At 45.0% G+C, this 27,454-nt stretch overlaps 1 protein-coding gene across 1 annotated transcript in view; it reads right to left on the reverse strand.

The window, feature by feature from the left end:
- The window catches only part of MAP6 (microtubule associated protein 6), an 83,726-nt gene that overhangs the window by 13,563 nt on the left and 42,709 nt on the right, over nt 1-27,454 (reverse strand). The window contains exons 2-3 of the mRNA XM_066368905.1: nt 10,098-10,311; nt 7,831-8,027 (exon numbers count right to left, since the gene is read on the reverse strand). Of these exons, the coding sequence (XP_066225002.1) occupies nt 7,831-8,027; nt 10,098-10,311 (411 nt within the window). The remainder of the gene's footprint in view (nt 1-7,830; nt 8,028-10,097; nt 10,312-27,454) is intronic.

Consider the following 27,454-nt stretch of genomic DNA (forward strand, 5'->3'; position numbering starts at 1 on the left):
AGTCAGCCAAGGTTACACAACTAGTAAAGAGTAGAGCTCAGATTTAGAACCAGGTGGTTGACTCTACCTCCCAGCCCTTCTTCCTAAGACAGGCCCCTAAAGGGACACTTCTCTGCCATGTGGAGTTAGGAGCTCTGCACTGGGCGGGAGGTGGAATTAGCCAACCTCTTAAGATTACCTGCTAACTCAGAGTCTACGGGGGTTTCTGTTTGTTTTTAACAGGACTGTTTAGAAAAAGTGGCCACATAAAGCACAGAAGCAGGCTGGGTATTATAAAACCAGCTGTTGACTGCTCTGTGCTTTGCTATTGCTGTGGCTTCTCTTGAAACCACCCCTTTCACATGAGCATGGCTGGTTATTAGGCAAAATAAAGCCTTATGGAGGCACCATAGTGAATATGGAGGCAGACGGTAAATGTCATCATTCACTCACTCACTCGTTCTTCATTCAACATTTTAGAAGATATAGATTCTCTGTTGGTAGGCATTGGGCCAGAAGTTAGGGCTGCAAAGATGAACAAAAGGATCTGGTCCTTTTGGGGGGAGCACAGTCCAGCGGGGGACACAAACACACATGAGCAGATGACACAGTTTGTGTGGTAAGTTCCATGATGAAGACACACAGGTAGCATCTTACCCAGCCTGGGAGGTGCAGGAAAGGCTTCCTGGAGCAGTCCCCTGAGCGGAGTCTTGAAGGATGAGTTAGCCGGGTGGAGAAGCAGAGGGCAATCTGAGCAGGTGGGGCGGCGTGGGAAAAGGCATGGAGGTGAGAAGCAGCATGGTGCACTGAGGGGACAAGAAGCTTCCACAGGCTGTGAGGAGCCCACAGATGGGTGAAAGCAGGGTGTGATATGGTCAGATACGCATGTTCTAAAGATCCCTCTGGCAGCTTACACCAGTAGCAGTCGCAGTAATTTATTTCTCTCAGCATCTGAGGTTCCCTTGGCCCCAGAAAAGATGTCTGGGTTTAGACAGTTAAAATACAATGCCAAGTTCACAAGCGATGGAGGGCCATTTTTATAATAAGCTCAGTTTCACTGTTTGAAATAAAATGCACAAAATGATGATCTCTGATCCATTGCTTCAGGCAATGAACATCAGTTTTATCTTGGTATCTCCAGTATCCAATATATTATTTCTTATGAGTGGAAATGTGTTGAATCATTCTGTATTCAATAACCATGCATCTCAGTCACCCAGTCAATTTCTATAAAGGAGGGAGCCAGTATATTGGGCTGCGACAAGTGGCCAGTCCAGTCAGGATGTCTGAGCCCATTGTATGTGAATCCCCGATCAAATTTTGTTTCCCCTGGTTTGCATCTGGGCCCCCAGGTTGAAAGAGGATCGAGGCCAGCCCTCTGGAGGGCCCGCGTGGCCTGACCAGACATGGCACTGTGCGGCGTGGTGGCCTAGGTGAGTCCAGCTGGTCTGTGACCTGCTTCACTGCAGACTGGCCTCAGCCTCCCTTGTGGAAGGGAAACACAGCATGAGCTGTGGGACAGGAGGCCTGAGCTCTGTCCTTCCTCGTCTCCGAGGCACTGGGCTGGCAGGTGCCCTTCTTCCCTGAGCCTCCCTTTCTGTCTGTTACCTGGCAAACACCTGCTCTACATTAGGAGGGGTCAATGGAACTGCACAGAAATACTCTGTAAGCAATCAATGAATATAAATTGTTAGGATATTATTGTTTAGGCCTGTGGACTCAAGATAGTTCAATAGCTGGAATTCTTTAAAAGTGTTCTTTCTAATCTGACTGTCAGATTACTCCTAGTTAACTATCTGTCAGAAAGATAGAGAACACAGACCTTTCGAGTATCGTAAAGGGAAAAGCCTGTATTTCGTGTCTACTCTGAGTTCCCTACAGCCATTATATCATTTCAGTCTCACTTCTGTCCTCTGAGGTGGGTATTAGTGTCCCCATATTGAGGACACCAAGGCTCAAAGAGGCTAGTGACACAGGGTGGCACAGCCAGCACTGCTTTCTATCCATAAAACTTATAACTAAGTACACCGCCAATGTTAACCAGTATCTGCACAGTAAAGAATAAAATTCAGGCAGGCGCGCCCTGGAGAGAGGGCAGGTTTGGTTCTGGACCACTGCAACAGAGTAGTGTGTTAAAGTGAGCCATAATCCCTTTGCTGGGGAAGGGTCTTGACTTCAATTTGTGGAAAACTGCAAAGAGCAACGAAGTGAAACAATAAAACAAGGCTTGTCGGCACGTGATGCTAATCTGGCATCACAGGTAGCTTAGAGCAGTCCAGACGTCACAAGAACCTAGGCATCAAGAGGCAGTGGGGTAGAGGAGGTCTGCGCTATGTGCTTGGTTCTGCAAAGTACAGCCTAGGAGAAAGTTGGCTCCATTCATTTGAAACAGCTGCCCCAGCCCTACTGGCTTTAGGCTGGGCTGGGGTTGGGCCTTGCCCTAACTGGAGATGGTCCGCAGGCTATATCCTGAAAGAAACGTTTTATACCTGTGGTCCTGAAAATGTGAACTGCCTTAATACATTTTAGCATTAGAGGGACTTGAAACCAGAAAGACACACTAAGGGAGTTCCCAGCCTTTGTGAAGTTGGACTTGACATGCCTTCAACCGATGAGAACAGGCTATAAAATTTAAAACCAAAGTGAAAAAAATAAGGGAAGAATTTCACTAAGAACACACAAACACTAAGGAAGAATTAAAAAACACATAATTAACTTAATAATAATGAATTATTTTAAAACTAGAGGGCTGATTTTTTCTTTGTTTGCTGTTTAGGGAGGTGATATTAGCCACGAGTGAAGGCTCGTTACGTAGGGAGCGTGGCGGGAAGCGTGGGCTCAGGCTCGGGCTCAGGCTCGGCGGCCCGACCCCTGGGCAGCACGGGTAAGGCCGGCCAGGCTTCCCGCTCTCTCCACTGCCTGGCACTTGCCCTCTTTCTGATTCTGAGGGTGTCTTGCCTTCTCTCAGGCTATTCTCCGTGTCTTCCTCTATGCTTTTTCCTCTCTCTACTTCAATTTCTACCTTTCCCTTTCTTGTGTTTCTTTCCACCTCTCTCAGTTCTTGGTTCTGTTCAAAACAATCCTTAACTGATAAAAAGAGAGCTAAACAATACGTCTTAATATGCTCTTATGTATGGTTTATATATTGAACCGTTATTTGGTTTTCTGCCTCATACAAAAGCAAGCAGGTGGGTGTAATGTTTTCTGCTAATCAAGAAAACAAATATTTAGTGCTTTCCATATGTATGACCCTTGATTGGTTTCTACCAATCCTCCTTCCCAAACCCAGAACTTGGGGACCAGCAGTAGAATAAAGTCACAGTCTAGAGCTTCTAGCCTATAGCAAGAGGCCCGTGGCTGTTGCCCGGTATGTGGGTGAGGCTGAGAAGCATTATGGCAGGGAGCATGCAAAGGTGTGGGGTGAGGCCTGGGTGTATGAGATGGAGATCCCAGTTAGCAACTGCTCGCTCATGTGGCACCAGGCCTTTCCCTGACAGCCTCTCCCACGTTCCGCCTGTGCCTGGACCCCCAGGACCCGAGCTCACCTGGTGTTGGGCCCCTCCACACTTTTTGCCGGACAGCTCCCTCTGTCTGGCATGCCGTGGCCACCTGGTCATCACCTGCCTGTCCACTGAGGTCTATCCTGGTCCATGGAACCAGCTAGCACAAATTCCTCCTGCCTGCCCCACTGTGATCAGAGGTGGGACCTCAGTCGTCTGGGTTCCTCGCGCCCAGCATGGTGCCTAGCACAACACAGGTGTTCAATTAACACATGTCAGAAAAGGGAAGAGGAATCCCACAAAGAATCTTCTGTCTCCCACTTCAGCAGAAGGATATCAATGTGGGTAAGCTTGACCCTAGTGCTAAGGTTCCCACCCAGATCTGCTCTCCTGCCCACAGGCCTGCACCTGCAAACCTGCATCCCACACACTCTCCAAGGTTCCCTCTCCAGGAAACCTTCTGATTCCCTACCCCTGGCAGAAAGAAACCTGTCCTTCCTCTGAGATCCCAGCTACCTGGTCTGTTGTTACCTTGTATGGACCTCTCTTATGGCTGTCTCCTCACCCCCATGCTAGGCGCACACAAGACTGTCACCCCCGTGACCCACACAGTGACCAGCCCCAGAAGGTAGCACCTCCACAAAGACCAGGTTAAATGAGGAAGTGAAGGCATCTCTGCCATCCCTTGGGAGAAGAACAAGCCAGAACCAACAGTCCTGCTGGTTGACAAGAGAGGGTAGAGTCAGGGCCCGGTCCCCCAGCATGGAGGGGAGGTGCCGAATGCAGGCGATCACTCGGTCCCAGCAACAATGGATCAAAACGTTACACTACCTTGTTGGCCAGTGGATCTCCCGGTCCATCTTCGCCTTTCCCCACACTTAGCTCTGACTGCTCGCAATTAGTATCTGAGAGGCAATCTAAAAGAGTCAAGCTGCATTATGGAGAACCCCAGAAAAACTGCAGGGCGCAGCTCCTTCGTGGCGTGGCTCAAATGGCAAAGGTTGCTCCTTCACCTACTTAGCTGGGCCTTACCAAGGAAATAAGATCAAGAAAGTGGTGTTCGTCTTTAGCATTTATTTATACTTGGAAAAACTGTTTGGTTGTTTGTTTTTTTCTGAGCAGGCACAGACCACAAGCACGTCACAATCAATTGGCTATACATGAATATTTTTGTGATATTCTTACTAACAGCAGGAATGAAATAGCACCAAGAGAGGTGTGCGCTACACGTTACATAGACAATCTGTGGTATGCAACAAAACCCAGGCCACAAAATTGTAATTAGACACTCCTGTCTGCCTCAGAGGCAAAAAGTACAATGGATGAATGGGCACGCCAGCGGGACCAAGAGCTGCGGGAGCCAACACCCAGCTTCAGGGATTTATTTAATTTATTTTTTTTTAGTATTTATTGATTTTTGAAGGGGGCAAGAGAAAAAGAGGGAGAGTGAGAAGCGACTTGTAGTAGTTGCTTCCTGTTTGTGCCGGGGAAGCCCAGGGATTTGTACTGGCGACCTCAGCGTTCCAGGTCGATGCTTTACCCACTGCGCCACCACAGGTCAGGCCAGGGATTGCTTTTGCAGGCAAGTGAAGCAGACAGTGGGAAAGCTTCAGCCCTGCTCCTCGCCAGGGGAGTTGAGGAACCCATAGGGAAATGTACAAAAGTGGGCAGAACAGGCACTGGAAGCTTGCTCACCTTCAGAAAGGTGAAAACAAAACACTGCTTGTGAAACCAAAATCAGTTTCCCTCAGTATGTCTGGGGTGCAGAACAAGACTGGCTGAGTTGTATTTGTAAACAGTAGAAATCAAAGGATATTTCTTACCAGTGAAGCAACACATTCAAGAGTCAAAGTGAACTACAAACAGATGTTAAAAAGCTGGGGATACTGAAGGGTTGAAAAAGACATTCTACAGGTCATCTCAAGCCTCAACTCAGGTGCAGCAAGGTAGAGAACTTAGTCCCTCGGGATGCCAGTGGGTGGCCAGCTCTACAATTTGGGCAACACTAACTTGAGTCAGATACAGGGCTCAAGTCACATGTATCCTTCGGGCTGTGCTGCTGTGGGGACAGATTTATTCATAGTACCCACCATGTCTAGGACAGTGTCTGGTACACAAGCATTCAGTGAGTGAATTTTGAATGAATGCTCCCCTGTGCATTGTAAAGTTTGATTTACTTGATCTGCAAAAAGAATATGATTGTGCTATGGACAAGTCCATGTTGTGGCTAACATGAACATGTCTGACTAATGCCAAATTAATTGGCAAATTCTCTGGATAAAGTTAAGATCATTTTGGTGGAGCTCTCCGGCTAATATTGAGATTAGCTAGCAAATAGCTGAAATCAATATTGAGATCAACACTGGTCATTTCCAGATAGGCATCAAAATCTGACGATCTTGATAAATCATAAACACCAAACTCACTAACATTTTCTACCTTCTTCAACACTTCTCCTTCCTCACAGTTCCATACCCCCAGATGGAGAGGGATATGTCAGCAGGCCTGGCTGAGGGCCTCATTTTTAGCGGCCCTGTTCTCTTAAGAAATATGGCTTGCATAGCACATGCTCAGTTAATCCACAAAAACTTCTGAATCAGCTCCAAGGTGATAAACAAAACACACTGCTCACAAAAACTAGGGGACCAGGGAACGTGCAGGTACTCCAGTACTTTCAGCCTCTTGTGTAGTGAGTGCATTTTCACCAGTGAAAGAAAAGTTGGTTTTGCATCGCATTTGCATAAACAACTTTTTTTGACTTGTTTGCTTTTCTGATGTTCTTGTTTAATAAAAATAATCAAATGCTTTTTTTTTTTATCATTTCATATTCATTTTGAAATATCCCTACTGTTTGTGAGCAGTATAGTATAAACAGAGAATTGGCTGCTTAAATGGTTAGAATACGAGAGAGCACACAGAGGCTCTGCTTCCTCCAAACCGGAAGGAGCTCAAGGAACATCTGAGGGGAGAAACTATGAGAACTTCACTCTTCACTATCTCCATTTACAAAAGAAAAGGGAGCCTGAGCAGAGCCCAGCAATGTCCAAATGCTGGGCAACAGTAAGCAGTGGAAGGATGGGAGAAATTAAGCAGACTGAGCAATATACACATCACAGGTTTGCAAATGTAACTTTTTCTGGCAGGTATTTTGGGTCCCCTCATGAACACTGACGGGTCTTTTCACAACTCTCTAATGCCTACAACACGTCTCTAGCACAGTGGAGGCTTTGGCCACACAGACACACAACACAATTCATTGAGCGCTGCTTTTATTCATTAATGAGGTCAAAAATGCTTGCTAGTCAACTCAGCAGGGAACTCTCCTACTCTTAGCTATGTTACAGATATTTCCGTAACCTACAACTCGAGTCCTCTGCCCTCCCTGAGGAGCAGAGCGAGAGCAGTTCAGGAAGGAAGAGTAAACACTGCCACACTTGTCACTGTGTCTGCGTCCTGCCTTGTGTTTCTCAGAAGCAGGTAAGTCACACTCTACACACTATCCCTACACCTTGAACTTCCTTCCTCAGTCACCTGTAACCAGCTGCTCCTCGAAACTGGCAGCGCTGGGTAGGTGGTCTGCTGAAGACAACAGGGAACAATCCCTTCATTTCTGCCATCTTCCTATGACATCTAGAATATACCTAAAACACCTAACCTTTTACCCTGCCCTAATTCTAGTCATCAGTGGCGTATCTTTCACTTGGTATACAATTTAAAGCTCACTGATAGGGAACCAAATGCAGCCACACATTTCTAACAGAAGATTCTGTGAAAAATTTACTTAGCAAATGCAACAAATTTTACTGGCATTGAGGCCAAGGTTTTCTTGTGTTTGGTTTTAAAAATATTTCCACAAATGCTGTCAATTGCTGGAGCCCAGGTTAAGCTTCTTCAGCATATAACTCTCTGAATTTGGAAAAGAACACATTTACCTAAAGTTCTAAACTGGTCACTGACTCTGACTGTGGGGAGGAATAGGAGACATTTCTAAGCACTACTAGCTTTCCTCTGCAGCCATGGGGGGCTGCCTCTGAGCGCTCCCTGCTGGCCTTCCTCACCGGCACGTGGTCTCACCTGCTGTGGGAAGGCACAGCTGGTGAGCCACGCTTCCTGGGCTCCAGGGGCCCCAGGCATGGACACTGGGCCATGCAGAGGAGAGGCAGCTCATATGGTCTTTGAAACAAGATTTCTCCATTAAAAGAAACCAAATCAAACCAAATCAAACCAAACCATACCAAAGAGCTCCAGGACCAAGACAGATGAGAAGCCTCTAATCAATTTTGTGGCCTTTTTTGTTGATTGGTTTAAAAAAAAAGAGAGAATAATAAAAGAAAAGTGCAGTGAAATTTACTCTTTCGCCTCAGCCAGTTTATTGTTCATCTCTTTACTTTGCTCCTTGTCATCGGGCTGCGCAGCGCTGGGGCCCTCTGCGCTCTTTTTCTTGGAGGCCCGGCCCGACACCACCTGCTTGTCTTTGGACTTCCTGGGGGGCTTATGGCTCGCCGAGGTCTTTTTTGGTTTGGAACTCTGAACACTAGTTTTCTCCGCCTGCATGGAGAGACAGACAGACCGCAAATACAGAAACACAAAAGGGAAGGGAGGGAGAGAGAGCATTTAGAGAGAAGACATGATTAATGAAAGAATAATGGCAACGATGACATTTTACACTGAGGGAGCATGGTGTATAAAGTGTTCTCAGTGACATTAGGTCACTTGGCTTCTGGAACTGGTCTGCACCTCCTGACTGGTCATCTGGCAACACTCACTGGTCACACGGGATCCCTGGACCTCTTGCCCTAGGACCATCCAGGCAGTGGACTGTGTTACTATTGGCACTGTCTGCTTCCCCTCCCTGGGGGGAGATTATATCTCTCTCCTCACCCTGTCCGAGCCAGGCAGGCATATGATTTGATTTCATCAGTGAAATGTGAGCAGAAGGGACGCAGGTCACCTCCAGGCAGACTCGGAGTCAGCCTGTGCTTCCCAGTGGTCCCTTTCCCCTGCCACAGGGAGGCTGCTCCTTCACCCCGAGTCCCAAACTGAAGGTGACAAGGAGGAGAGATGCGGCAGTCCACGATGGAGGTATACTGTAAGAAACAAACCTTTGTTGACATGAGACGCAGAGATTCTGCGGTGGCTTATTACCGCAACATAAGCCTGCATTTCCTGTTGCTGTCCCTAAGATGGTGAGCGCATATGGAGAAATGCCCTCGCTGAGATGCACTGGGTCAGGCAATCTCGTCTCAGCGAGGCCTTCACAAGTGCCGGCCATCAGCTACTCCTCTCAGAGCTGCTGTTAAGCCCACTCCACTCTCCCCACACTGTCTCCTCTAGCTTTGCCCCTTTCATTTCTAGAAGATGGGCTTGTCTTCTCTTTCTCAAGAACTCTGGGGCCAGTAGGTATGATCCCTCAATATGCCACCCACCTCTCATCCATCTCTAGATTCATTTTCCCCAATCTTTCCTCTTTCTTCCCTTTGAATCTTCTATTGTCCAAAGCCAACCCCATGTCCTGGGTCCTACCTCATCTATGAAAGGTGGACAGAGATGACGTTGGGCTTTGCAGGCTAGGTCACCCACTCGCTGAGGTCGAGGTTTTTCAGTCACCCCTGACCTGTCTGTAAGGTGACCAATGGGCCTGGTTTGCCTGGGACTGAGAGTTTTCATGGAACATGAAACCTCCAGTGCTACAAGAGGCGTACAGGCAAACTGGGCTGGTTAGTTATCTTCCCTGTCAATCAGTCCTGGGCCAGAGAGAAAACCACTGAGTGCAAGACGTTAGGGCAAAAGCAGAGAAAAGGCTCTTTAGGTTCTCAGACCTTTCCTGCTGTTCTAGAGAGGAGAGCTGATCTTTGCACAATTCCACGTGATCTGACCTCAGAGAATAAGCTCTGGCATATATGATTCCTGCGTAGGCAGCTGGAATCTCTCATGAATGCATCTGGGATGCAAATAAGGCAAAGTAGTGTCATTAGAAGGAAATCCCTGAATCCATTCTAAATTACTTTGAAATGCAAATCATTCACAAACTGTTTATTAAAGTAACAAACTACTCAAAACGCATCTTGCAGCTGCCATGGCAGGTGTGTTGTGTCAGACTGAGGCCTGCAGGTGGATGGTCTTTACCGAGGACAAGGGTGATAAAGGGCAGGTGATTTTCAGGGACCCGGGAGCTGAGCACGTGTCCAGTGACTGGAGCTGAGGATGAGGTAGGGGCCGGGTGGGAAGGAAGTCAGGCAAGGATACCTCCCACACTGGGCCAGCACTCCCGGGCAAAATGCACAGCTATTTTATGACAAGGGGATTTAGAGCCCAGGTGAGATTTTTTTGCCATTTTCTTTCTGGGTTTCTCAAAATCAGAAGCTAGTTTTCTGGACCTCGGCCAGTCTTTAAGCTGTTCTTATTTTAGGTAATATTCCTTTTATACATTTCTTCTGAATTTAACAAAGGCTCTTGTTAGAAGAACCCCCCTCCCTCAGTGTGCTGTAAAGAGGGTGGATTTTAATCCAGCCCTGGGCGCTGGGCCAGAGGTGGCAGCAGCCTGGCCCCCCCGCCTGGCTGCAGTGAGCCCCTCCATCCCTGGCTGTGCCGATGGGTTCCCCACGAGGTCTGTCTCACCTTTGGGCATTCCTTGAAAGGTTCGCTGTAGAGACTGCGTATTCTTCTGCGCTCAATGAACTTATTGTCAGCTGGTGTTGGCTTATTGGCCTCCCCTTTGAACTGGGCACTGTAGCTGGTCTCGTGAGCCATCTTATCATCTGGGGGCTTGTACTGGGGCTTGGCTTTTATCGGTTTCACAGGCTTGATGTCCGTCCATGCTCTGAATTCATTCCTGTGAATCAAAGGAAGCGTCAGTGCTATGAAACTTCATGTGCTGGGAAGCAGTGCTCCTCGCACAGCGCCACGGACTCGGCAAGCTCGCAGTTAGTTAGTACGACCAGCTGAACTGCGGCTTCACTCTGTCCTCACGGATAAGTGAAGGTTTTCCTTCTGCCAAGTTAACGCGGGTTTTGGCTCCAGCAGTGGGACCTTGGAGAAGAGCTCAGACTCCCAGCTCTGAGTGATCAGGCACAGGCAATTCTAATCTCTGGGCCTTATTTTCCCAAGCTTTAAAATGAGGCTGAAAAAACTCAATCTATTCAGTAATTCATGGGTTCAACATACAATAATTGAATGCCTGCAATGTGTGAGGTTAAAAAATTATGAAAGTTGGCCCTGGCCAGTGGCTCAGTGGATAGAGCATCGGCCTGGCATATGGACATCCTGGGTTTGATCCCCATCAGAGCACAAAGGCAAAGCAACCATCTACTTCTCTCTCCCTCCCTCTCCCCCTTCTCTCACTCTTCCCCTCTCACAATCAGTGGCTCAACTGGTTAGAGCATTGGCCCCTGGGGACTGATGATAGCTCAGTTGGTCCTAGCACGTCAGCCTCAGGTGCTAAAAATAGCTCGGTACTTGAGCACTGGTCCCAGATGGGTCACCAGTAGATCCCGGTCGAGGTGCATGTGGGAGTCTCTCTATCTCCCCTCCTCTCACTTAAAAGAAATTATGAAAGTTAAATGAGAAAATATGTTAGCATTGTATTAGACAATGTGCCTGGTATATTGTGGTCAATTGACAAACACCAGTTCCTTTCCCTACTTTGTCATCTTAAATGCTTACATGATATAATAGTACAGTTAGGACCTGTGTTGGGATATGCAATGTGTGGAGAGTTTTCGTGTGCCTTGCTGTGAATGGCTAGTGGTCTTCACCCTAAATGACCCCACCTGCTGCTTTTTCTGCATCAGTGTGTCAGTGTTCTTGTTCACAGCAATCTCTCTTGTGGTTTCTAATGAGCTGATTCTGCCTGTTTGTTATGAGGCTGGAGAGTAGAAGGTCAACACTGTTTAAAACATGGTAAAATAGATGTAGCTGTGGCTGAAATGAAGGCCACAGGGTCCATCCTGTTTGTTAAGCGCATGAGATTCAGTGCATAAGCCCTGTGGCTCCCAAGGTCTTTATTGGGTCTGTTCTCATTCGAGGCCATGGGAAGCTGTGGGAAAGGAAGTTAGTGTGTGAACATCTATGGAGTTACGTTTTTCCCATGCCTTCTTTTACCCTTATGGACAACACCCTTCTTCAGGGCTCAGAGATGAGTACCATGAACAGGAGGCTGCGGGGGATGGTAAACAGAGCCTAGATTGTGGGTTCTAGTCCTAGCACTGCCTCTAACTAGGCCTTTCCCCTCTCTGAGTCTTAGTTTCCTCATTTATTAAATAAAATAATTACACCAGACAATGTCCTTCTAGCTCTGAGGCTCTCTGAGTTCATAAATCTGGTTTGGTAACTCTGAGCCACTTGTTGGTCATTTGACCTCTTGAGGGAAACTGGCTCAAATCGGAGCAGAGAGAGACCACAGTTCCTTAAGACACGTGCCCCCAAGCTTCAGACTCACTCCCCAGTGCAGCTTGAACCTCCACCCAGATGCCCCACCCACAGCTCAAAGTCAGCGTCCCTAGAACAAAACCATGTTGTCTCCCTTGCTAAATAGTCCTCTCCCTTGGATTCTCTTCATTGCTCAATTTCGCCCATTCGTTCACAAACAACTTACAGAGTGCTTCAGGTCTTCCTGGCAGGATGCTGAGCTCTGTGGAGCTGAAACTGAGTAAGAGCAGGCCCTGCTCAAGGTGTGAGAGGCAGAGTGACTGGGGTTACTCCAGGACAACACAATAAGAGCCATTAAGGAGGAGGGAGTGAGGGACACAGAGGAGGAGCTTCTATGCCAGCCCCAGAGACAGGGGTAGAGTTGGAGGCTCTGGAGGGGTCAGAGAGGCTGACAGGAAGGTGGCCAGAGGACAGGTGGCAGCAGGTTCTAGGCAGGGTTGAAGCTTGTGGGCAAGGGCACAAGAAGCTGGACAGATTGTGAAGGTCCTACACAGCCATGCGAGGGGGACTCTCTGGACTGAAACAAAGAGTTGCCAAATGATTTCAAGCCAAGGAAGAGTGTGGCCAGATAGTTTTGGGGAAGAGAACTCTGCAGCGTGTGAATGGTGTGAAGAGGAGTGGGGAGGATGGAGGCCAGGCCTGAGATGGTGCAGTGAGCCAGGAGAAAAGTGGAGGCCTGAACAAGGAGAGTGGCAGTGGGGATGGAGAACAGGGCTCTGTTTCAAGAGGGACACGGGCAGGACTTCAAAAAGACCGACAGGCAGTTGTTGTCCAGAGGTGGAGGGAGCAGGTTCCAGGTGGAATGAGGAGAGGAGTCTGGGGAAGATGCCAGGATTTAGGTCCTGTAAGTGGGGGGCTACCCACTGCGATGGGAAACCAGGAAGAGAAGGGAATTTGGGATGAGAACTGAGACCCTCATGGTTCTGTTAATGGCACCCATCCACTCCAGCATCAAAGCTACTGTCTGGTCCTTTCTTCTTCTCCACCTTCCATAGGTTCAACCAGTTATGAAGACCTGACTTCTGAACTATTCGGGGTCTACACACAGACTTAGGCCTTGCCCAGGTTACAGCTGGGGCTCTGGCCACCATCACCTGCCTAAGGCTCCCGGCCTCCTACTTCCTCTCACTCCTCAGGACCGAAGCCCTGCCCACTAGATGAGGCCCTAATGTCTATGGCTATCCCACTCTGAACGCGCCGATCTCGTCTGATCTCGGAAGCTAAGCAGGGTCGGGCCTGGTTGGTTAATACCTGGATGGGAGATGAGGCCCTAAAACTTCACTTGGACCTCCCAGTAACAGCCTGGCTCCCAGATATATACTGGGAGAAACGTGGGTTTTCTGCTCCTATCCCTGCTTCCAGAATTAGGACTGAGATAGGCAGATGCTGGCCTTGAGCACTGTTTCTGGGTCACCTCTCCAGGCCAAGCCCAGCCTCTGCAGCTCTCTGAATCTCTGCAGTGGCTCCTGTGAGCATTTCCCATGGGGTGTGTCCTTGGGGGAAAGCTTGGCAACCCCCAATCCTGAATATCTTCAGCATATCATCTGCATTATGAGACCATGCTAATGAGTCCTATAAAATGTTTACTAATTATGACAGACTGTTAGGTTTAAACCCAAATTTTGTTACTTAGAACTGTCTTTGAACTCTCCATAACACCTTCCCCAGCCAAATGTAACAACTAACCATATGTCAGAAAGAATTAGCTACTATTTATTAATCACCTTTTATAAGCTGGTGGTAGGTTTTTGTTTGTTTTCGCATATTCTCTATAGTGCTTGCAACAACTTTAAAAGCAAGTAGTATCATACCCTTTTACAAAATGGGAGTGACCAGTGCTCAGAGAGGTTAAGTGCTTGCATAAGGCCACAGAGCTGGCAAACAGCAGAGCTGAAATCTGAGCCCCGGTCAGTCGGGCTCTGCAGCCTCCATCCTTCCCACTGCACTTGGGAACGTGCAGGAGCTGCAGTGTGCTCGTCTGCTTTCACTGAAGGTGCCTGTGTGGGGTCTGGCTGGCTGTCTGCAATGCCGTGGAGGGCTCATATGACACAGACTGGACTAGATGACATCTGAGCTGCTGCAGCTTTGAAATGTTCTTCCCATAGCAGTGTGGGCCACACAGAGATTTCAGTCAAATCTAGTGTCTCTCACTACAAGTTCATGGTCCCCTGTAGCCAAGAACTTCCCTTTCTGTGACCAGATTCTAGCTTAATCATTCATTTACTCATTCACCAATTCACTAATTAATTCATTCATTTGGCATTTACCAAATACCAGCATTGGTGTGGCATGTGGCCCATAGGAAGGAGTAAGCCATAGTTGAGGTGTCTATAGTTTAGTGGGTCAGGATCCATGTGAGACCTAAGCAAATGGGACAGAGTTCAGGGGGAAAGAGAAAAGGATCTTAAATTCTGAAGGGGGAAAGTTGGGTAGGGAGGTCCTGAAAAATATAGACAGAGTAGGAGATGAAGGGAATTCAGGCAGCAGTCTGTGTCTGTGTGGCAGGTTCAGGGAGCAGGTAGACTGCTCCAGGTGCAGAAGGGTGAGGTTCTTGGAGAGATGTCAAGATGACTGGGCCAGGTAGGAGGTGGGGCCAGGCTGTTCAGTGCCTGCACTGCCATGTATGATCGGCCTGAGGAGCCACTGAACGTTTGGGCAAGGAAGCACTATTTCTCCATTACGGTGTCCTCCTCCTCTCACACTTCCCCAATTCTAATTATTCTTCAAGAGCCAGCTTGAGGATTTCCTCTTCCAGAAACCCCTCCTCAATTTCTCAGTCCAAGTGTCCCATCTCTCAGCTCCTGGACCCTTTACTGTACTTTCCAACTTCGTGGTTACCTGTGCAGTTTTGTGTTGTTCTTTAATGCTTTCCTGAGTTCACCTTGTCTCTCTAGAGAGATAAGATACATAATAAAAAATTCATAACAGAACCCTACCTTCAAGTCCAATCTCATTTTCATGGTTACAAAGGGATGTACTCTAACTTATCCTGTGTCAGACTGCAGGTTAGGGGCGGAGCTGAATATGACCTCAGTCCCTGCCTGCCCTGCCAGGGCCCTTTCCTCATCCAAGGCACACTCCATATCTCTATTACATTCTTTAAAAGATGTAAGGTCTTGGCACTGAATGAGCATTTAATGGATATAGTTATTATTTTATCTCATTTCTGGTTAGCTCATGGCCCTCCTCCTGGGCCCTTCCTGCCCCGCCCCGCATGGGACAGGTGCTAGCTACTTGGGGCAGGAAAACATGCTGCATGTGCTTCTATTCCAGTGCCCATAATGAAATGGTGATGTGCTCACAAGCCTGCCTCCTGCTCTAGATGGAGTCGCTCCTCAACAGGGACTGAGCTTTGAGTTTCTGTGTTTCCTGGGTGTGCTGCACAGCACAGAGCCAAACACTCAAGAAACATTTGGAGAATTAGAGAAAATCAAGTGTTCCATTCTACTTCAGATACTGTTGAAGGCCGCTCACACTTGGGGTTTTTCTCTTTGCTAAAACCACTCCCTAACACCCGTGTGCCCTGTGTCTTTATTGTAAGGAAAATTTCCCTTACAAATGTTTGGAGTCTCCCAAGCTTTCATAAGATCCATCCTCCCTAGAGTGACAGGAGGTAGTACAGTGCCCTGCTGAGTGAAGCTGCCCTGGTGGTACAAGGCTGGGGGCAGGAAAGAGCACCTGAGAAAGAGGGGGCAGGTAAGGAGAGAAAAGCTTAACTAACATTTGTCCAACACCCAACACCTACTTCAAGCTCATAGAAACTCATGGCAGCTTTGGCTCCTGGTAGCAATCACAAGAGCACTTTCCTTCAGCCAGTCTGGATGCACACCGTAGGGAGGCTCTGGGCACACTGGGAAAGCCCCCATCTGCAGGCTGCTGCCCCTGCCATCCCAGAGCTGTTCCACATGCCACAGCTTCTCCTATGTCATGATGTGGGGAGTCATAGGGACAGATGATCTCCAACTGCATTGCTAAGGGTCACCTGTCCCTTCCACAGGGATCCTTGGGTGGAACCCTGTCATGGGGCTTGACGCATGATGTATCTCCTGCCTACTCCCTGCAGGGGCAGAGGAGAGTAGGGACTATGATGTTCCTCTGTGGGTAGATAGGCTGCATACAGAAGTCCACTTGATCAGTTTGTTCGGGTCTGAGGTTCAATGACCCCTCTGGTGGCTATCTGTGCTGGGAAAATCTATACGAAGAGGCCTGGGCCAGCCTCCTGACCCCGTCCCTGCAAGGAATGGCAGAGCCAGGCCAGTGTGAGCCTCCTGGAGACTTGGTGGACAAGATGCTACTAGGCTGCTCCCTTGGGACTTTTAAGAAGCTGCATAGTCACATTCAGAGCAGCTGCTAAAGCAGGACTTTAGGATCTTGCCGACCAGGCAACGTTTTCAAAGGAGTCAACAAAGACTCCACCTTCATCTTCTCCTGTGCAGTCCCTCAGCCCCGTCTCACCTGGGCCCTCAATACCTTTTCCCCTGGACCATGGCATCAAGATCACAACACCAGGACCTGGTCCTAGTCTCCTTACTCTGATTCTTCCGGCACACGCTGCAGAAGAAGTATTCCTCCAGCTCCACTGTGAGCACACTGCTCCCCGACTAAAACACCTCCACAAATCCAACTTCCTATAGGAGCAAGTCCAAACTAAGGTCTCTTTCAGTTCCCACATATTATGTTTGACTTGGCCCCAAATTATCTTTCCAGCCCATTTCTTTATCCTCATTAGTCATTCATTTGCATCATCATTTAGTGAACATTTTCTGTAAGCCAGGCACCGCACAAAGCTTTTAAATGCATTTTCATACACAGTCCTCATAACAACCCTGTACCATATATACTATCACCAATTTTGCCAATGATAACACCATGCTGCCCTTCCCCAAACATAGACTTCACTTTCCTACCACTGAGTTTTTGCCCTTGCCATTCCCATTCCTGACACACTCTCCTCTCCACATCTCTAGCTACTAAAATACTGCACGTCCATTGTGCCAGGCTCAATTGTTCTTCCCTCTATGGAGCCTTCCTCAGTCCCACTGCTGAATCAAGTGTGTCCTCCGTTTTCATCTCTGTAGCACTCACTGTGCTGTATCTTGGGCTACCTGTGTGGATATCATTCTTCCTTTCCAGACTGCAGTTGTTGAGGGTCAGGACCGTACTTTTGCATCTATGTAATTCTCGCCATGCCTAGGACAGAAATCCAAAATGCAGCCTCTAGCTCATCCATGTGAATGGCTAAGCAGAAAGTCCCTGGGCTGCCCCAGCCAGGGAGCGGCATAAAGGTTGCTACACAAGCATCTCATGGCATCAGGCATCTATGTTACTGCTCATAATATACCTTCAAATATTTTTGACACTCCTCCTTTAGGTGAGGCTTAATTCCCTTCCCCTTGAGTGTGACTGGACTTGCTTCCAACAGACAGAATATGGTGGAACTAATGGTATGACACTTTTGAGAACGGACCTGTGGAGGTCTTGCAGCCTCCTCCGTGCTCTTTCTCTCAGATCACCCTCTGTGGGAACAGCAAGCTGCCATGCTCACTGCTCACTGGAGCAGCCCCTGTGGAGCCCTATCGAGCAGTCCCTATGGCAGGGAGCTGAGGCCTCCTGCCTAAAAGCCCTGTGAGTGAGCCATTTTCAATGGTTCAGACAAGCATTTGGAGGGCCTCATAAGAGAGCCTGAGCTAGAACCACCCAGCTAATCCATTCTTGGGTTTCTGACCCTCAGAAACCATATGAAATAACAAATGTTTATTGGCTTAAGTTGCTTAGTTTTAGAATAATTTATTACACAGCAACAGATTCTAATACAGATCCCAATCAGAAATTTTTTTCCCATCAGAAAGGGTTTAAAAAACCCAGACTTCATGTGAGCAAGACAGAAGCACTGGTGTGAGCAGAGCACAGGAAGTTCAAGTTCCCAACAGAGCTGCGGCATCAAGTTAACAGGTCATGCTCTGGTCATCAGAAACAGAGGGTGAACATTTTGCAGCCTTCACTATAAGGCAGCAAAGCCCCCTATGCAGCAAAACTGGTAAAAATGCATCTGCCTTGGGGCCACGTCATAAGCAGAAACAAAGAAACACAGGCTCTCGCCTGACCAGGCGGTGGCGCAGTGGATAGAGCGTCGGACTGGGATGCCGAGGACCCAGGTTCGAGACCCCGAGGTCGCCAGCTTGAGCTTGGGCTCATCTGGTTTGAGCAAAAAGCTCACCTGCTTGGACCCAAGGTCCCTGGCTCAAGCGAGGAGTTACTCGGTCTGCTGAAGGCCCGCGGTCAAGGCACATATGGAAAGCAATCAATGAACAACTAAGGTGTCGCAATGCGCAAAGAAAAACTAATGATTGATGCTTCTCATCTCTTCATTCCTGTCTGTCCCTGTCTATCCCTCTCTCTGACTCTCTCTGTCTCTGTAAAAAAAAAAAAAAAAAAAAAAAAGAAACACAGGCTCTCATAGGAGAAAATGGTGTCCCAGTGCACACAGCACATGCAGGGCTCGGGCAAGGGCAGGCAGAGTGAACAAGGGGAGAGAAGTCCAGAGCCTGCTCCAGAACAGAGACAGGGGCTCACTGGCAGGAGCACAGGCTCCAGAATGAGACACAGCCAGGCTCAGTCCCAGCTCTAACACCTTACCTGTTCTGAACATCAGTGAGCTTGGTTGGCAAAGATTCACACAAGGCCTCCAAAGACGACTGGACATTTGTGTCAGAATTACAAAGTCCATAGTAGATAACCATATAATAATGTATTCAGTCTTCACTACAGAATTGCTTGTTCAAAAAAAATATCAAACATCTTCTATAGTCCAGGCACAAGGGTGAGAAAACACAGTTTGAACAGGCACGTGCAGCTGCCTCCACTGACCTTTTAGGCGATCTAAACAATTATGCAATCAAGTATCTGTCCAGCTGCTGTCATATTCGTGACACTGCAGTCAACATTCTGGTGTCCAGAGTGGGCAAACTTTGGGCAGCAGCTTTGAATGCCACAATTATATTATGTTTGAATGTAATTCACATTAGACTTGAACAAAATGGCATTCCATGAATGCTTGATTAATTGAATCTCCAATACCGAGTGTCTACTATGAACAGATGTTTGCTTCTTAAGGCTTCATTTCACTAAAGCTCATTTTCTTACAGTGATTTAAGGGGAATTATTGAAAGAGCAATTATAAAGGGAGAGGCTGAGACAGGGGGGAGAGCCCAGTGATTGATGAAGCCAGGTCTCAGAAGAGGTAATAGGGGAGACATCAGAAGATTAGTAAGAGGCTTTGGCTTTGGGAAAAAAAAGTGTGGCTTTTCATTTCTAACTTAAAAAATCCTGACATTTACAAAAAACAATAAAATAAAATTATACAGGAAACAAGTTTACTGCTGTGAAGAATACAGGCATGCATTAATTGGTACAAATCCCATCTTGACAAAAATGAAAACTTAGAATAATGGATTACTGCCAGCTACAACCATATATAAATCCCATTTCTCTGCCTATAAGCCCTAGATTTATTCCTTATGTATCTAAGTCCTTGGGAAATAAAATTCTTTCCCATCCTCTTTACAATAAAATGTTCAACATTCCTCAACTGCTTTATGAAGGAAGAAAGAACTGTGCATTAAGATTTTAATGGTCTAAAATCTTCCTACAGATTTTCATAGGTAATTTATGTTGTCATGGAAACATACTAAGTCTCTGTTCGAAAACCCTGTCTATATTTGTTATATGCAAGTGTTCTCTGAGGAGGGAAGCAGGCTCCTTCCTGAAGTGTGATGGAGGCAGTCACGGCAAGCTGTCAGTTGCCAGGTGATTGACCGTTGGTTCAAAAAAGTGAGATCTGTAGGTTAGAAAGGAAAGAACATTCCTGAGCCTAGAGGATTGCAAGGGGTTAGAGAGGGTGTGTAAGATTGCTTCCTCCTGGAAGAAATGACTGGATCAAGAGAGGAGCTTTGAGATCTGTTCATGTGAATCTGCTTGAATGCATCTTTCAGCTTCTTTTGTGTGAAAGGGAGAAAAGGAAGTCTTATGGAGAATGCCAACATTCTAACCATTTAGGATAGTTTTCTTATCCATTCATATCAATAAACACACGCACACCAGTAAAACCATGTTTAATGATTTTCTAAAATAAGAAAAACACACATTGGGCAAAAAAAAATCTGCATCTAAAGAAAAGTTTGAAGCTAATCTAATGAAAATAGAGAATGAGTGCACAAGAATCTTCCCTTTTCCTTACATGGACAGATCTCATATGGGTAACAGCTGGCAGTGACCACTGTCAGAACACAGGTCCCTTTATTAGGAACATGGATCATTCTGAAGATGACTGCTGTCTAAGTCCTGCTATAGGTTGCGTGAGGCTCACAGGCCCCTGTGCACCTGAGAAACAGTGTCTCACACAAAGAAAGCCCAAGTGCACAATATGGATAGAATTATTTATATAAAGACAGTTAGTTTAAAAAGCAATCTGCTCAAACTAGGAGTCAAATTAATTCTACACAAATTAATTTAGGTTGCAGTGTTTTTAGGCACTATGCTAGGAACTGTAGGGAAGAAAGAGGGTGCAAAATAAGAAACCTACAGTTGGCAGAGGTGGAGGATAAGAGTGGGGTAGCATGGTAATTAAAATAAGTACATATACAATATACCTGAAGTAGAAAAAAAGTAAGAGCTAGTTGAGAGGTTATAAGAAAATTACAATTACTGTTTCCCCATTCTGCTCCCCCCAATTTCCCCATTGTTATCTGGGTTTATTACAGGAACGTCTTTTCCTATGCTGGGGGAGGGGGAGGTTGAGGGAAGGCTGCACTCCTGGTGAGATGAGTCCCCAAGGATCTGTGACCATTACTTGCAGAAAGATGGTTCCTAAGACAGGAAATGGGAATGCTGAGAGTGTGCCCTGAAAGGTGGGAAAAAGCGCTGCCTCCTTCTGGGGGTAAAGTTGGAATTCTGGGAGAACACTCCTATAAGATGATCTGTACAAAGTGCCAAGGACATTGTATGACACATATAGTGAAGCAATCAATAAATCTGTTTCCTCCCTCTTTGTTCTGTGCTTAGGAAGTACTATGCATTATAAATATATTTTCAACAAATAAAGCTGATGCTGCAAAAAACATCATGAGACCCATGCTAATCAATTATAGGGGAGTTCTAGGAACAACTTTATGTCTATACATTTGACCATATGGATGAAATGAACAAATACTCAGAAAGATGGAAATTACAAAACGGACTCAAATAGAAAATCTGAATGAACTATATAAAGAAAAGAAATTGAATTAGTAATTTAAAAATTTTCCACTAAGAAAATCCATGTGGCTTCACTGGTAAATTCTATCAAACATTATGGAAAAAAATAAATACCAATCCTAACAATCTCTTTTTAAAAACAGAGGAAGAGAGAATACTTCCCAGGTCATTTTAAGATAGGGGCACTATCAGATATTACCCAGGTATTAAGTTAGTCAGAGACATTATAAAAAATACCCAGCCGCCTGACCAGGCAGTGGTGCAGTGGATAGAGCATTGGACTGGGATGCGGAAGGACCCAGTTTTGAGACCCCGAGGTCGCCAGCTTGAGCACGGGCTCATCTGGTTTGAACAAAGCTCATCAGCTTGGATCCAAGGTTGCTGGCTTGAGCAAGGGGTTACTCGGTCTGCTGAACACCCATGGTCAAGGCACATATGAGAAAAAAATCAGCCAATATTCCTCATGAATATAGATATTAAAACACTTAAAAACTCTTGATCAGCAAATCAAATCCAGTAATGTATAAAAAGATTTAAGCACCATGAACGAGTAAGGTTTATTCTAGGAAAATGTTTGTTTAACATCCAAAATCAATTAATGTAATATACCATTTTCAAAGAATAAAGAGCAGAAATCATATGATCACCTTAATAGACATAGAAAAGCATTTGACAAAATTGAACACTTTCCATGATTAAAAAAACTCAGCAAACTAGGACTAGAAGGGAATTTCCTCAACCTAATAGACAACATCTATAAAAACCCTGCAACTAACACCATACTTAATGAAACACTAAATGCTTTCTCCTCAAGATCAGGAACAAGGCAAGGATGTCCACTCTCATCACGGCTATTCAACGATGTATTGGAAGTTATAGCTAGTATAACAAGCAAGAAATTAAAGCTAGACAGATGAGAAAAGAAGTAATAAAAAATATCATTATTTTCATATAACATAACCTGGAATTAAAGAAAATCCTCAGGAATCTACAAAAAGTACTAAAACAAGTGAGTGAGTTTAGCAAGGTTGCTGGATACCCAATCAATATACAAAAATTAACAGTATTTCTATAGATTAGTACATTGGAAAATTAAAAAAAAAATTAAATCCATTCACAATAGCATCAGAAAGAAAAAACTACTTAGAAAAAATTAACAAAAGAAGTGCAAGTATGTACATTGAAGACTACAGGGCATTGCTGACAGAAATGGAAGATCTAAATAAATAAAGACATACACTGCCTGACCTGACCTAAAGTATTGACCTGGAATGCTGAGTTTGAAACCCTGGGCTTGCCTGGTAAAGGCACATATGGGAGGTGATGCTTCCTGCTCTTCCTCTCCTCTCTCTCACTCTCTCTATAAAATTAATAAATAAAATCTAAAAAGAAAATAAAGACATACACTATGTTCATAAATTATGATATTTATTATTGTTAAGATGTCAATTCTAGGTCTTGTCCAGTTGGCTCAGTGGTAGAACATCGACCTAGTGTGTGGATGTCCTGGATTTGATTCCCAATCAGGGCATCCAAGAAAAGCAACCATCTGCTTCTCCATCCCCTCTCTGTTCTCTCTCTCCTCCTCTCTTCCCCTCCTGCAGCCATGGCTTGTTTCCAGTGAGTTGGACCTGGTGCTAAGGTTGGCTTGGTGGCCTTTGCCTCCGGCACTAAAAACAGCTCAGTTGCTGAGCAACGGAGCAATGGCCCCAAATGGGCAGAGCATGCCCCACAGGGGGCTTGTGGGGTGGATCCCAGTTGAGGCACATACAGAAGTCTGTCTCTCTGCTTCCCTTCCTCTCACTTAATAAAAAGATGGCAATTCTAGAAATTGATTTATAAATTCAAAGCAATCATTATCAAAATCCCAGGACTTTTGTAGAAAATGACACACTGATGCTAAATAATTGCCAAATCAATCTTAAGAGAAACAAAGTCTGAGCATTTATACTACCTGATTTCAAAACTTATTATAAAGCTAGAGTAACCTAGTATGTTACTGGAATAAAGACAGATACACAGCTCTGTGAACAAAACAAATTTCAGAAATAGATCTTCGCATATTGGAGCTGGCTTATATTGGCTCATAGAGCCGATTGTTAAATTTTTAGTAGCTTAGAATCAGTCACGTGAAAGTATCCATATCAGGCAATTGGATCCCTTCTTTCTTCCAGAGAGCCAGTTGGTAAACATTAACCATCATACCACTGTTCACATATATGGTTGATTTAATTTTGACAAAGGTGCTAAGGTATTTAATTCAATGGGGGAAGGGACAGTCGTCAACAAATGGTGCTGAGAAAACTGGATATCCATATGAAAAGAAAATGAATCTCTACCATTAGCTTACAACATACACAAAAATTACAGTCATGCGCCACTTAATGACAAGGATATGTTCTGAGAAATGCATCATTAGGCAGTTTTGTCATTCTTCGAACACCACAGTGTATTTATTCAAACCTAGATGGTATAGCTATTACTGTAACTATATGTGCAATACTTTTATAGGACCGGCAGCATAGTAAGTTTGTTTATACCAGAATACCACAAACTCATGAGTAATGCATTGCGCTACTACGTTACCACAGCTACTTTAATACAATTATTATGTTACTAGATGATAGGAATTTTTCAGCTTTCATATAATCATGTGGGACCACCATTGTATATGCAGTCCATTGTTGATGAAATGTCATTACGCAGTGCATGATAGTAATTAGAAATGGACTATAGGCCTAAATGTAAACCCTAAAACCAGACAACTTCCAAAAGAAGACAGAAGAAAATCTGATCTTGGCGTAGGCAAAGATTTCTTAGATGTGACACAAAAACCAAAAACAATAAAGGAAAAAGATAATAAATTCAAGTTCATCAAAATTAAACAGTTTTACTTTCCCAAATATACCATAAGACAAGGAAAAGACAACCCATAGTCTGAGACAAAATAGTTGCAAATCATATAGCTTATAAAGGACTTGTATCCAAAATATATAAAGATCTCTTAAAACTCAATAAGAGGACAAACAGCCTAATTTAAAAATAGGGAAAAAATTAATAGACACTTAACTAAAGAATATAGGCAAATGGTAAATAAGTATATGAAAAGATGGTCAGTACCAGTAGTCATTAGGAAAGTACAAATTAAAACCACAGTGAGATATCACCTCACACTCGCTAAAATGGCCAAAATAAAGACCATTGATAACACGAAAAGCTGGCAAGCATGTGGATCTACTGGATCTCTCAGACACTGCTGATAAGAATGTAAGATTACCATTACATTCCAGTTACTTTGGAAAAAAATAAAACATTTTAAAGTTAACCTTATACACTTACATGACACAGCAATTCTACTCTGAAGTATCAAAGAGAAATGAAAACATATACCTACAACCTGTATACAAATGTCAATAGCAGTATTATTCATAGTAGCCAAAAACCTGGAAATAATCCAAATGTTCACTGACTAATGAATGAATAAACAACACTGGTTGAGCCATATAATGAAATAGTGTTCAGCAGTGAAAAGAAATGAACCAATATGGATGAATCTCAAAAAGTTCATGCTAAATGAGAGAGGCCAGACAGAAAACACGGCATGTTATATGATTCCATTTACATGAAATTTCTAGAAAAGACAAACTGTAAAAACGAAAAGATCAGTAGTTACCCAGGCCTGGGGTGGGAGGGTGGACTGACTATAACTGAGCACATAAATGGCAACATTCTAAAACCCTCTCTCAGGGGTGGTTACATTACTGTATAAATTTACTAAATCTCATCAAACAGTACAAAGGGGTGATTTTATATGATGTAAATTAGTACTCAATAGCGTTGTTTAAAAATCCAGCTAAAATGTCCTCTTCCCTGACATCCCTCCCCTTGGGAAGTGATCCCTGCTTCCTTTGGTGCCCAGGGACTTTCCTGGACCAGCTTCTTTGTTTGATTTCTCACACTATATTCTTGGTTATTTGTTTCTAAGACCATCTGTGAGGCTTGGGAAGGCAGAGGTGACTGGTCTGGAGGCTGGAACAGCTCAGAACACACTCAGTGTTGCTGAACAAATAAACACTCTTGTCTTTACTATTTAATTATAAAAGTAACACATAGCAATTACAATCAGTTTTCTATTTTTCTTTTTCCTATTAATTTGTAAGAATTCCTTATATGCATTAGAGATGAAAATATAATAATTCTTTGCAACTATTTTTCCCAGTCGTCCTTTGCCTTATATATGTATATATATGGGCGAAAGAGATAAGATATGGTATATGTTTATCCATATCTCTATCTATATATCCATATATAAGCTTTAAATTGCATATGACCTAACCTGTCCATCTTTTCCTTTATCCTGTTTACTCTTTTTGTGTATGTGGGACAGATAGGGACAGACAGGCAGGAAGGGAGAGATGAGAAGCATCAATTCTTTGTTGTGGCACCTTAATTGTTCATTGATTGGTTTCTCATATGTGCCTTGACCGGGGGTGGGGGGGCTACAGCAGAGCGAGGGACCCCTTGTCAAGCCAACAACCTTGGGCTTCAAGCCAGTGACCTCTGGGCTCAAGCCAACGACCATGGGGTCATGTCTATGATCCCACGCTCAAGCCAGCAACCCCCTACTCAAGCTGGTAAGCCTGCACTCAAGGCAGATGAGCCCTTGCTCAAGCTGGTGACCTCAGGGTTTTGAACGTGGGTCTTCTGCGTCCTAACCCAATGTTCTATCCACTGCGCCACCACCTGGTCAGGCTGTTTACTCTTGAGGTTATACTTTATTATTTTAGCAAGAGAGGGAGGGGGCAAATTGGGACAGACAGAAAAGGAGAGAAAGGAGAAGCATCAACTCATAGTTTCCCCTTAGTTGGTCATTGACTGCTTTTTTATATGTGCCTTGACCAGGGGTCTGCAGCTGAGCCAGTGACCCCTTATTCAAACTAGCAACCATGGGATTGTGTCTATGATCCCGTGCTCAAGCTGGCAACCCCGCACTCAAGCCTATGATCTTGGGATTTTGAACCTGGGTCCTCAATGTCCCAGGTTGGTGCTCTATTCATTGCGCCACCACCTGGTTAGGCTTGAGGTTATACTCTAGAAGTCTTTCTTTTCTTTTCTTTTCTTTTTTTTACATATTTTGGGCACTTTTATTTTATTTTTTTACAGAGACAGGGCAAGAGTCAGAGAGAGGTATAGATAGGGACAGACAGACAGAAACGGAGAGAGATGAGAAGCATCAATCATCAGTTTTTCGTTGTGACACCTTTGTTGTTCATTGATTGCTTTCTCATATGTGCCTTGACCATGGGCCTTCAGCAGACCGAGTAACCCCTTGCTCAAGTCAGCAACCATGGGTCCATGCTGGTGAGCTTTTTGCTCACACTAGATGAGCCCGCACTCAAGCTGGTGACCTTGGAGTCTCAAACCTGGTCTTCCGCCTCCCAGTCCTACACTCTATCCGCTGCGCCACCGCCTGGTCAGGCTAAAAGTCTTTCTTTATATCATAATCATATAAATATCTGTCTGTATATTTTTACCTGCACATTAATGTATTTACTTATTACATTTAAATCTTTAAGACATTGAAAATGCACTGCTATTTTCATATAGACTGCCAATATGGGAAAAAGTATCCTCTGTAGCAAGGATGTAGGGAAAGTAAAGCCTGGGTCAGCACAGCAGGGTAACTTAGGGCCTCGCAGAGTGTCGGGTATATCATTAGTGCTCAATGTATATTTGTTGAATACATGAATTAGTGAATGAAGCCCTTAAAATTGTTATCCTTTGATCTAGCAATTCTATTTCTAGGAATTTGTCATAAAGAAATAACTGGACAAAAAAGCATTTTTTTCCATATATCATAAACTCTTGATTATGAACATGTGTGAAAACTGCAAACCATTTCTTTATTTGGAAATATGCATGGATTCTAAGCCTGACAGTACTGAGCATAACTAAATCTCAGAAATTATTAAACTTAAAAATACTAAATAGGTAATCCCCATGGTGCCATTTTGGGTGCATTTACTGTAAGGTTTGTTTCTTGTTGCTAATGATTCACTGGAAGTGATCCCACTGAATTCTGCCTTTGGCTGTCCACACTCTGTCCCATCTAAGGTCACAGGAGCTTGGGGGCACAGCAGGGCCAGTCAGCCTGGAAATAAAGGGTTGGGCAATCTGGTGAGTAGAATTATGGACTTCATTTAGGTAGGAACAATGAACTTTTCATGGCTTCAGTAACTGTCATTCTTTTTACAATGTCATTTTACTTCCAACAAGTCTCTCAGCAACAAATTAGC

This window comes from Saccopteryx leptura, chromosome 1, assembly GCF_036850995.1.
Source record: "Saccopteryx leptura isolate mSacLep1 chromosome 1, mSacLep1_pri_phased_curated, whole genome shotgun sequence".
Taxonomy (NCBI): domain Eukaryota; kingdom Metazoa; phylum Chordata; class Mammalia; order Chiroptera; family Emballonuridae; genus Saccopteryx; species Saccopteryx leptura.